Source organism: Lipophrys pholis (assembly GCF_963383615.2).
Source record: "Lipophrys pholis genome assembly, chromosome: 13".
In the NCBI taxonomy this organism is placed as follows: domain Eukaryota; kingdom Metazoa; phylum Chordata; class Actinopteri; order Blenniiformes; family Blenniidae; genus Lipophrys; species Lipophrys pholis.
In genome coordinates, this window is record NC_137632.1 from 9,020,989 (window position 1) to 9,033,598 (window position 12,610).

The 12,610-nt window shown below is 40.2% G+C and overlaps 1 protein-coding gene across 2 annotated transcripts in view; it reads right to left on the reverse strand.

Moving 5' to 3' along the window:
* col4a2 (collagen, type IV, alpha 2) overlaps positions 1-12,610 on the reverse strand; it is a 67,958-nt gene that overhangs the window by 42,895 nt on the left and 12,453 nt on the right. For both annotated transcript variants that reach the window (XM_080477862.1, XM_080477861.1), the window contains exon 4: positions 1,547-1,627. In XM_080477862.1, coding sequence (XP_080333988.1) covers positions 1,547-1,627 — 81 coding nt within the window. The remainder of the gene's footprint in view (positions 1-1,546; positions 1,628-12,610) is intronic.

The window sequence follows — 12,610 nt, forward strand, 5'->3', positions numbered from 1 at the left end:
GTACTTTTAGCCCATGATTAATCTTCTTTGTTTTCTTCATCACAGCAACAGTTTCTCTACTTTTATCAAGCCACTCAACCGTTTCAGACACTGTAAACTCTTTCTGCTATTCTGTTAGTTTTTTTTATTTTTACAACTTATTTCAGATTTATTTAGTTTGAATTGTGCTCTGGAGATGTTTCTTTTTGGAAACTGTTTGCTCGCTTTGCCAGTGAAACAGGATGAGAATAATGGAGGTTTCTTTGGTAGCTGTGTTCTGTCATACAATGCTGTCTTGTGGACCCAGATGGTATGTACTGGTATATTTTGATATACGTAAGTTCCTTCTTTATATGTCACATGACCTGCTAAAAAGCTGAAATACTTGATAAATGTCCTATTTCTGTAATAAATATTTCGTTTTATGAAGATGACCAATTGTACTTTACCGTGCTGGAACAACCCAAGGTTATTTATATATTAATTATCCAGCACACAATTGAGTTATATAGCGCCTCTGTGTACGTTTTACAACAGTACATTTGACTTTTCCTTTGGTGGTCCCACCCCTATATGTTCCTTTTGATAGATTTTACAGTTTATATTGTCCCCTCAACAATGAAATCTTGAACACAATGTGGATATTACTGCACATATTGTGCTTTCAATTTATATTGCAGGTATGGTGAATGGCATTTCAGACCAGAGGAACCTTTCCACAGTTACTGGAATGTTGGGAGATTTGTGTGTGTTTGTGTTTGTACATGTGCCTGCGTGCGTGTGGGTGTTTTGTCTTTTATCATATGAGTCAATGGGGATGATGTCCAACCTTTTAGGTTTCTCAAGCTCTTTTTTGAAGGGATGTTTATGGTTGCTACGACTGACAACGTGCTTTCCCCATCCCTCACATCTGTGTTACGTTTGCTTATGTCATTTCCCAGGAACCCTTTGGTGGTTTGAATACAGACAACACCAAAAAAAAAAACACAAAAACCAAGCCCTGTAGTACCAGGTCGGGACACTCTATGTGGAGATCCCCTTCAGAGAAGTTATTTTTACAGCTCAGATGAAAAAGGGCTTGAGTTTCTGCTGTGTGACCCACAGTGAGACACCACCACTCATCCAGATTTTTAAACAGGAACATTTATTCCAAGCAGCCTTTGCTTTGTATTTGTCCTCTCGTGAACCACCTACACAGGGGAAATGTCTGATCTCACACATGAACAATGCATTGCTGTAAAGCTTTGATGGCCGATTGGAGACTATCTAGTTCAATATCACACATGACGGTGCTGTGAAATGCGTTGCTAAAACAGACAATTGTGGCAGATCTCATTTCTCTCCTCTCACATGCTTTTCTTCCTGCAGGTATTGTAAACATCAAATCTACAAATCTACAGTGTTGTTGTATTTGGATCCTCAGCAGTCCCTATAATTCAGTTACAGGCCCAAATTAAAGAATTGTGTGTGATCAGAGCACGTCATCACATCAGATAAAAGAGAAAAATAAAGAGTGGTTAAAAAAAAAAAGGCTTTGGGGAGAGTAGTTAGAGAGTAGTGGACCTACCCTGGCCCCCTTCTCTGGGAAGCATTGACATCCTCCACTGCAGTCTCTTCCTCCACACTGGCCACTGTGCTTCTTCCCACCCTGTCAGACAGAAAACACAATGAGAGTTAGAGTTCAGCGGAGACAGCACTGACACATGTAGCTTTACAGCATATTTCTACAGACACAGCAGCAACACAACAAGACCCGGAGTGGAGGAGAACCTCCGCGCATCGTAGGTGTGAGCGGCTGTATTTATGTGCACTGTGGTTTGTGAATACACTGGTTTCTGCCGGCTCTGTCGCATTAATGGGGACGACGGTTGCAGCTCTGTCTGCACAGTTGTGTATATTCGTCTGGTGTGGCGAAGAACGTTTTGGATGTAGCCGGAATGAGTCACGGCGAACATTCAGACAGAATAGATAGCCATGTGTTGATGAAAAGAAGCTGGGTCCGGCCACTGACGAGGGGACAATTTGTCTTTAGATGTCTGCATACCAACCAAACCACCCACCATCAGAGGCCGGTCTGTGTGAGACATGACACGAGCGCTCACACCGCCCGCCTGTGGGGTCAGCGTGGACATGAAGGGATCAAAAGAAGCAGTCACACAAACGAGGTTTCCCAACCCCACAAGTCAAAGGTGTGGAGACCCAAAGCTAACTGAGATAGCTGGGGACATTAATTAAGACGGAACGGGGTCGTGGAGACCTTTGCATCAGATAACCCCTGATGCACAATCCCTGTTGAACACTTGTGCGTTCTAGATTTGTACAATGGCTGCATTTCTTCCTGCTTCAAAAGCAGAAGCACAGCTATGTGAAACCTCCACAAGGCTGTAAACACAAAATGCTGAGAGCCACACCTTAACGGCCGGTACTGAAAAACAGATGCACATCAAGGCTTTAGCTCCAATTCATTGCTGGAATTAATGAATCAGCGATCTGAATGCTTGTTTATTAGATTCACAGGTACTAAACACTCTCAACACTGTTTTCCATTTAAAGGCCAGACTGGAAACAAAGCTTTTTCATAGTTTAAAACGTTCCCTTTAATGTTTTCCCATTATGCATTAAAGTAAGCCTGAATATAACACATATTAATAGCAGATACAAGTTTCCACAGGCCATTAAGTAGATTTTCCAGGCATCTGTACTTTACTTGAGCATTTAATTGCAGACAACTTTTTACTTTGAATCCCTACATTTCTTCAAAACTATCTGAACCTTTTAGTCCTCACATGATCAACACTGGCTTGTTATTTGTTTAAACTCTCCAGATAGTGTTTCAGAGGTCCAGTGAAGATGTTAAAGCAGTAATAGTTACCATTATTGAAGCTTCATACTGTATGTTAACAAATCTATAAGAAATCAAGTGACTCTAATAATGACTGAATGCTCACCCCATGTTAACCCATTCACACACACATACACATGCACACATTCACCTCAATGGAAATGGAGGTTGCTGCCATGCAAGGTGCTCAGTCCATCTATTGGGTGCAATTTAGGGTCAAGGACACTTTGACTCGTGGACAGGGAGAGGTGAGGAATCGAACAAGCAGCCTTTCAACAGAGAGACAACCACTCCACCAACTGATCCAAAACTATGATCCAAGTTAAATCATGAATTCAATTAATCATTGGATAAGCTGGTGCATCCACATGGACGAACATGGTACTTTATGTGGACTTTAATAAATTACATAAACATAAACAAGAAGTACGAAAGTCGAATCAGTATTTTTACTTGTCCCAAAGTGTCTGTACTTCTACTTAAGTACAGATGTGAGTACTTTGGCCAACTCACATCACTTTAAGGGCCTTTCCAGTAGCATCGATGCATAAATCTCCGACTATTAACATTGCAGAAAGGCACCATGTAACTGGATCATTCTATGACGTCTCTCCCTCTAATCTCTGCCTACGTCCACTGCCCACACACCCATACCATAGCCTGCTTAGGCAGCGAATGCCGCAATAATACCCCCCCCCTTGTCCGTTGTAAAAATCTACAAAAAAAAAAGATCACTTTATGCCCACAGTGGCAACAAAGCGGCAGATAAAGAATCAGAATAATTCTCACTCCCTCCTCAGCTTGACAGCAGATCCCAGAGTCCCCGTTTACAAAGGCCACATTGAGACCCTCGTCACACACAAAGACCTCCTTTTACGATGGAGACGCTGTCCTTTAATGATCCCCTATCTCCAACAAAAAGACCCTCTTCCTCTCTCGTATGGAATGCACAAGGCTGCATTTCTTTGTGAGCTATCAGTGGGTCTGAGGGTCCCTTTTCAAACTGCTGTTTGATATAGTTAAGACATGCTGTTTAATGTAGCCGGCACGCTACGGTGGCAGATTCTCTCCGTCCAAAAAAACAACATTCTTTCACTGAATATGAGCAGAGTATCTGCAAGACAGTGTGAGCAGAACAAGCATTCTTTACAACATTTTACCGAAGGAAGGTCAATTTAATACAATAGGGATGCTACAGAAACACGACACAACCTTTCCTCCAGACTGAGGTGGACGTCCAAAACACGGACAATGGACTGCGTCATCTCCGGATGGGCTCACAAAGGAATCGGTCCCATAAAAGCAATTATAAGTCATGGAGCAGCGCACGCTCAATTCAACTTTAAAGTTTACGGGCTGGAAATAGCTGATGGCAACTTCTGCAGAGGACAATAGGATTGTGCTGAGATATCCTGTTTTCTCCACCCACAGTCACAATAACCTGCTGTTTGTCAAGATCACCTTTTCCATGACTTCAGTACACCTTGGAAAATAATCTATCAACTGACGCTGTGAACTGTGAACAAAGTGAGAAAGAGAGAAACGTTTATAAGACTGATGAGCCTTAATAAACGTGTTTACTCCTTTGTGTTTATTTTGAGATGATGACTTTTCCGTGCAGGTGGACACAATATGGTCAGGCTCACTTTGAGGACCCCGGGCTACCTTCATCTTTCCTCCTTTAAAAACGCTACTTTAAAACTCAAATGTCTTATTTTAGTCTTCTATTGACCAAATTTTCCAGACAAGAAGTCACGTCCGTTAAAAAATGCGTCATAAAGAGAAAAAAACGTTGACGTCTGAGTCACAGTTTTTGTTTGAGTCCAGACATCGCCGCATCGTTGATAAGCCTCTGCTGTCTGTGAATTTGTTTGTTTTCAGCTCTGCTCTCCAGCTTTTTGGTTTCAGCGACATTTATCTTGCTCTGTCAGTCAAATACAGTAATAATGATGGTTATGAGAATTCTGTTATCATTCAGTGACATCATGTCGTCCCAGATGGTACACACTGTAATATTTTGAAATATTAATTGCTTTTTATGATATGCCCCATGGAAAGCTGAACAACTCAGAAAAGTGTGACTTATCTGGAAAATGCGGTTAACGTTTTCACTGTTTGTTTAAATAGCATTTTATCTGCTGTGGGGTTTTTCTTTGATGTGAAGCATTTTGTAACTTTTAGTAAGGACCAAAAAATAAAAAAGAAAGGTCTCTTTTCATTCCAGCGTTTTGGGCCATTAAATGGTCTATCACATGAATCATCCTAATAAGAGTAAAAACAATCCAAGAGGAATGACGTATGAAGTCATGGGGACTGACCAATAATGGAATAATTAGATAATGGTGTTATTCTGAAAGAAATACACCTCAGACCAACATAATAAAAGCAACACGGCACTGAAAATATATGTTTATTTCTCCAGTCTGATATGACCATTGATAATAGGAGCTGCAGCTGGATCATTATGCACAGAAAAAGCCAGAGCGTTGACCTGCCTCCTGATAATTGTGTGAGAGTGCGCCACTATGCTAAGCCGTTTTCTAGTTTCCATAATTTATACTGAATTTATCCGAGTTAGGTTTACGAGAGCTGGAGTCTATCCCGGCCAACACAGTGCAGTCCTGTGAGGCAATCAAATGTCATCAATTAAACCCATCAAACATGTAATTGGACTTCCATAAAACATAACAGGGTGGCACAGTGGTGTACTGGTACACGTTAGTACCTCGCAGTGAGAAATCCTGGGTTAAATCTTACATGGAATTTAGATAGAAGTATATTTCTATGTCTTTGTTATGAGAGCTTCCAGACAACACTGTGCGACATGAAAACATAACCCCATCCCAGAGCAGCTCCTGGTCAGTCTGATTATCCACGTGTGGTTTCCCGTTCACCGTGCGGCACTGCATCATTTTTAATGTCCTGTGTAAACTGCCTTTGGTGGTCTGCACTACTTCGCAATCGCAATCACGTGCACACGCGTAAACATCCAACCATTAAAAAAACAGAGCAACTACTTTTCACATACAAGTGGAGCAGTGTATTTGTGTCGCACACACACGTAGAGGAGAAATAAATTCTAAAGTTTAATTCCTCTGTGTGTTCTCAAGCAAGTCAATGAATCTATTTAGCATCGCAGCAAGAACGATGGGAGTGTTGATGATGGGAGGTGTTTTGTTAGAAGCAAATTAAGTATTTCTCCTCACAGCTTTTGGGAATATTGATGTTTTCAGTCTTGAAGATACAATATGGATATGTTGAAAATTGTGACAGGTTTATCGATCAGGTCAGCAAGTTATTAAATACGCCCCAGGATGTGTAGCCACAAGGTGGTGTATTGAGTCACTCAGGGTAAAATCAGTAAGCATAATAGTGGTTGAAGCTCTTGGCCAACTGTTAACAATAATAAGAGAAAGGTCAACAAAAGCAAGTGAATTTAAAAAACAAAAACAAAACAAAACCACACAAAGTCCTAAATTATGTTGTCCTGTGCTTTAACTCAAAGATAATGATTAATAATTAACCATTGTAGAATATAAAATGTTTAAGAAAATTATAATAATTTTAAAAAAGAATGAAAAGAATGAATATGAATAATTTCCGACCCCCGATGTTATTAGGAGCTTGTACATCTTCCTTCTGACAAGGGCCGACGGGCAACGGTCGTATGACGAGCTCTGCATGACGTAAAAATTCACAGGAATGTGTGAATACTTTGGATCAGTCTGTGAAAACAGAGCCAAATGAGGCTATATTTTCATTGCAGATGTCTGTTACTGATATGTGACTCTGGTTCTTCACCCTGTGTCATGAAATACTTCAACCAATACTGACTGACTGCTGGGTAGTAACATGCAGTTTCAGGTCTTAGTGTATAAGTGTATACGGTGTACAAACTACAGTAGGCAGATTAATGTCCACCCTATTGAGGAATTGTGTTTTTGTTGCCTCCCTTATGCTTTATTACTGCAGCAGTGTCTCGGTCTCGAACGTGCCCCGACTCCTTCAACTGCACCGATGAAATAAGACCAGCTGGGTCAACACCACTCTTTCTCACGCTCAGACTATCCCTCAGGTTGATGCATATCCTTAGTACATTATTGCTATTAATGCTATCAGGAGCACGTTATGTAATGTTTATGTGGCTTTGTGAAGGTTTTGGATCCGCATTACGTTTCTTTAGTGGAAACAGGTGTCCCAGTGTGAAATACTGAAGGTGAAACTAGACACACTTTCTCATTTCATTTGTATATTTAAATGTAGTCTTGAATTTTCACAAGACCGTGTAACCAAAGCAAACCATAGGCTTATGATAACTGTCAAAATACTAAACGTTAAATATTTTTGTAGTAAAAAAGACTTCCTGACAGATATCTGAGTAAATTTATTGATGTAAGCAACTGATCATTTGCATCGTTTGTGGGAGTTAATAGGTAATTGGAGCGAGACTGTGGTATTGTGGTTGTCACTTTCACCCTATACTGAAGTCATGGCATGCCTGAGGGGAGATTTCATGTTCTCACTGAAGTCACATGTGATTTCTTCAAGTTTCAATCTACCTACAATCCAAACACATGCATGTTAGATAACTAAATCAACCATAGGAATTTTATTCCTGAGTTAACCTTAAAGAATATTAGCTCAGTTCTCGCTCCCTATAGTCCAAACATATCATATAAGATCAATCAATGAAGAGTTGATTGCAAAAAAAGAATGAAGAAAAAACAAATTCCCAGATGTCTTGATATAGTTTTATAGTGTAGGCAATCAACACGTCCAACCTTATTATCCCCATTACCTTAAAATGAAGCCATACACTCCTTGTGACCATAATCTTAAGTGGCCATGTCATTGTGAGTTTCCTGAGTTTCAGTCTGTACCACCATCACACAGTGTGTTGAGACGTGCTGAGGGCTGGTGTGTGTGTGGATTTGTCTGTGGTCAGCCTGAGTCACCATGGTCCTGGGTTTTCCACGTACTGTATACATTAGGGTTTACCGCAGACATCACCACTTCCTCACCATTTTTATCAGAGCCAAAGCTAACGAACATATTTCAGGAAGGCTGAAGACAAAAAACTGGAGAAAAACACTGACAAAACAACATGAAAAGAAGCAATAAATAATCCCAAGGGGAAATTATGTATGAATTTGACACTGAGTGGGAAGTAAAATATGAGAATCATGGGAGTTCTCGTGACAAGAAATACACATTAATCACAAACAAAATGACTGGACCCAAAATACAAAGAAACCAATCTTGACATTCTTCACCACAAAGCCTTAAATAAAGAGAGCTAAGGCATATGCATGTGTCCAAGTCCACTTATTTTTTACCACCAGATATTCTGTGTTAAATCTAAACAGAGCCAAAGATGGAGGTTTTATTAAGGATTGCAAAGGGTGCACACACAAGTCAGCTGACTGAGAGTGAGGCTGCCGCTCCGACAGAACCTCGGCCTAAATATCTGCCATGAGCTCAGTGAACCTCGTTTATGTCGCCACCAGAGACCAAAATAATCCAGAGAAGTTTAGGATTCCTCTCAATGTGACGGCTGTGTAAAAAGCACAAACTGTCCCAGGGTGACACGGAAGTCAAATCACATTGAAGTCGCAATATTCCATATCAGTAACCTTCCAATTCCCAGAATCACTTAAAAAGTTGCTTTTGGACATTGCTGGATTGTAGAGGCGTTTTCATTTCCTGCTGTCACATATTCTTCCTCGTGTGGGAATGTTTTGAACATTTTATTAAAAGGTTTTTGCTTTGCAACCCTAACCCAGAAGTGCAAACAAACGCACTGCATTTAAATTCTGACCCATCGTGTACTTGTGTGTAAATGTGCACTGCCCCACACTGCAGATCCAGCTGCAGGTGTTTAATAACTTCATAGGAAATACTTGTGTCAAACGCTTTCACCAACACACAAAGCTCCTTACAAACCACTTCAACTCCTGATGAATATCGGCAAAACCTGTCCGTCAATGAGCCCATAGTCACACACAGGATTAAAATAAGTATGAAACACTTTGCTACTGGCTTCGACCTTTTAGTTTACACTCCATCCAGAGCACTGAGGTCAAAATCCAGGTATAAAAAAAGAAGAAAAAAACAACCTGTGGTGATCAATCATTTTTGGAATAGCACCCATTATCAAATTATAGCTGTCCAGACCATAAATCGGTTAAAATCATGTTTCAATCATGCGCATTTCTTTCCATTAGTCTTCGGCCTCAGTTAAATTTGACTTAGTTTTTCATTCAAATTTTGGAGCACAGCAAATTGTATCCTGTTTTATCAGCCACTGATTTTAAGTTTTATTGTATTGTATATTGTACAATACAATATGTGAAAAAAAGTATGATCTTATTGATTTTTTTCAGCACTTTGGTCAATGAGAGTCGATTTTCAAGTATAGTTTATCAATAAACTTGACTTAGTTGGTCTGATGCATACCAATATAGCATGGCTCGGAGTTATATACAGAGTAGTTAAACTAATGAGTGACTTCAGGCTAATTCTGCGGGTCCAAATGTCTCTGGAGATTAAGTTGCTGGTGTTGTCCTCCTTTTATTTCCAAAAGCAAGGAAAACACATTGGGATTGGGTGTCTGGCCCAAAGACACTTCAGCACAGGTAAAGTTGATGCTGGGTATCGACCAGCCAACCTTGGGAATGCAAGACGAGACGCTCTAGTGAATGAGCAGCAGTTAGCCTCGAGCGTTGCATGAAACAGACGCATCACGAAGGCAAACAAGTCGTAAAACAGTCGGACACATAGAGGGAAGAGGACAGATGTGAATCCATCACGTCGGCACACAGCTGCACATTCCACATCTTGGCCCGGGAAACTCATTCAGTGAAACATCTGCAATACGAAACTTTAATCAATTTACGAACAAGAACCAATTGACGGAGGATATTGACTAATACAAATGCACGTCATAGAATTAAATGTTCAGTTTCTGCCCATAATTGCCCCCATACACATTGAGAGCACACATCCATTGCATTCACTGTCAGAGACTCTCGGACCTCAGCAAGGAGAGGTGAGAAACCGACCCTCGAAACGCTTGTTTCTCGGTTTTCACACATGAAACGACACAGTGGAGCATGCAGAGCGTTGCTGTGGGAGGGCCCCCCCCCCCCCCCCCAACAAGGTATCGTATGAACAGACATCACAGTCGAAGCTGCAGGTCAGCGATGCTGTTTGATCACCACATTGGTGGTGACACAATGACACGGAACAACAACATCAGGACAATGAGGAGTGAGATGTAAAATACAGCTGCTGTGATAATGACAAGGAAGACTCTGAGGGTCAACAGAAACTAAATCCCACTACAAGGACCTTAACTAGTTGACCTGTGGGCTCTTTGGCAGAAGCTGCTACTTATCCCTAAAGAAGACGTTGACCTGTGACTTTTCCACTTTGGCCTTGGTAAAGAGGAATGTCTGATCCCACTATTCAACTTTGTAGATCCTATTTCCTCTCTACTACAATGTCTTTGAATTGGTGGATCTTCAGAGGGTTGTTGTGGCTGCCACAGACATGAGTGGACTTATCGGCTTTCTGGAAGACAAAATATATGTAGACATTGCAAAAATTTAAAGCAATGGTTGAGAAAATAGGAGGGTTAAATATTCATTCATTCATTCATTAAACAAAAGTCCTTTGTTGGTCAAAGTTGCATCTATAGACGATGGTCAAAATATCTATTTGGACAATATACAGTATCAGTATCTGCCACAATGCCACAAAAAAATTAACAACTGTAATGAAATGTGAACATCACAGCACAGAAAAGACCTGACATGCTCAACTGGAAGCTGATCTACTAAGTGAAATCCTAACACCCAACAAAGTTATCCATTTAGTGGATTATAACAACATTTTTAGCAGATTTAGTCTTCGTTGGCTAATTTGGTTGGTTTAACCTCTACTTGCCAAAATCACACAGAGGTAGAAAAACAATTGCAAATTATGCTCCTAATCTGCACAGATTATGGGTTAGTCATATTACAGCTTGGTTACCACTCTTGGTCTCAATGTTAAAGTATTGTATAATTAGGGACAATAAACCGTAGACACAAAACTAGACAAAAATTTTCAAGAATAGCTTAACTGACAAAGGAAAAGACCAATAATGTGTATTTATGAAATTTGCTTGAAATATTGTAATCCTCGGATTTCACTTACATTTAAATACTACATGTTTGAAATCTGTATTGTTTACGTGCATGCTATAACTACAAAACACTTTTTTCCTTCTTCACCTTGTCTGCCAGCTTGCTTTGTTTCTGTTGATTCATGAAAAGTCCAGGAAATTAACTGTGAAATAACTTAATATTCAAACAAGGTCTGACAGATGTTGATAAACTCAGATAAACCTTTATTCAATTTGAACCATAGAAACCTGTGAGATATACTATACATGCGTAGATCCATGAGATGTGTGTGTGTGTTTGTGTGTGTGTGTCTCCCCTCATTTGCAGACTGTATATCAGCTCGTCTGTCACTGGTGTGATGGGCCAAGGCTACAGCTGCCCTTCATCCTGCTAACGATGTAGACGTCCAAGACATAATGCAAACTCACTGAATTTGAAACACTTGGAGACGAGGAGCTCTGAGAAAACGTCCAACACACATCCATGACGGGAACACGCTGCGTGACATGACTTGGGAGCGTATCTGCTCTAAATCTCCGTGCTGGGCGTACGATACTCCCGCCACCAGCTGAGAATCCTCTCCGAACGTCATAAATTTCATTGTGCATGACAGTTCAGTTCACTTCAGTTTAGTGCTAGAACGTTACCGCCGTAATTTAGAATAATTGAATAATTAATTACATTTAAACATATAGTATTGAATAATTAATTACATTTATTTTCAATTTGTCAGCAGTATAACGTTAACAACTACACCACCATCTGGCCCCTGTTTTTCCAGTTCATTCACAGTGTGGACGTCTGTTGCCTCAGTTTGTGTGATTAAAGAATGAAACCGTTTCTCTGAAGATTAAGTTCATTCTAAGTTCGTATGTTGACATTTACAGTGCTCGATGGTATGAGCATACAAAAGGGAAACATTATATGTACACAGGGTACAAGCATGACCTTCACATATTTAAATGTAACCAATATTGATATAAATAAACATAATCTTTTAATATCGTGTGGCGAGTTTATATCCAAAAAGGATATACGCTGCTGTAGTTTGAAGCCAAATTAGAAATTTTGGGAAAATGTTGAGCAGGCCCCCTGCAGCCTCAGTAACTTCAGGACTCCACGAAGAGCACTGGATACACTGGATACACTGAATATGAAAGCGGAAGGAAACTTGTGACTGTGAGGATAAACATTAAACTGCAAATGTCTGTGAGGGAGAGCAAACACAGACTCAACAGAACTGAAGAGCCAAGTCAGTCACCAAATCATGCAAGTCATTGTTGCTGTCTGGCTCCGCGACGGGTGCAGGAAATGTTCTCATCATAAAACAAGCAAATAAAACAAAAAGTGTCATGTCGTTGAAGTGGCTACCTGAACATACTTAATCTAAACTAGTTCAGTTATGAACTCCATATGTAATAGTTAGTTTATTGTTTTTTTTTTTAATTTCCTATAGAGTTTTCTGACTGTTTGTATTTGGGTTGTGGATTTTTGGGATCTTTCTGGGCCACAATATAAAATGCCATGTTTATTAAAAAAACACCCAAAACAAAATAGCCTGAAAAGTAGGGCAGCATGTCAAAACACAGTTTATACTTTCTGTGCAGCCTCGCCTTCCGGC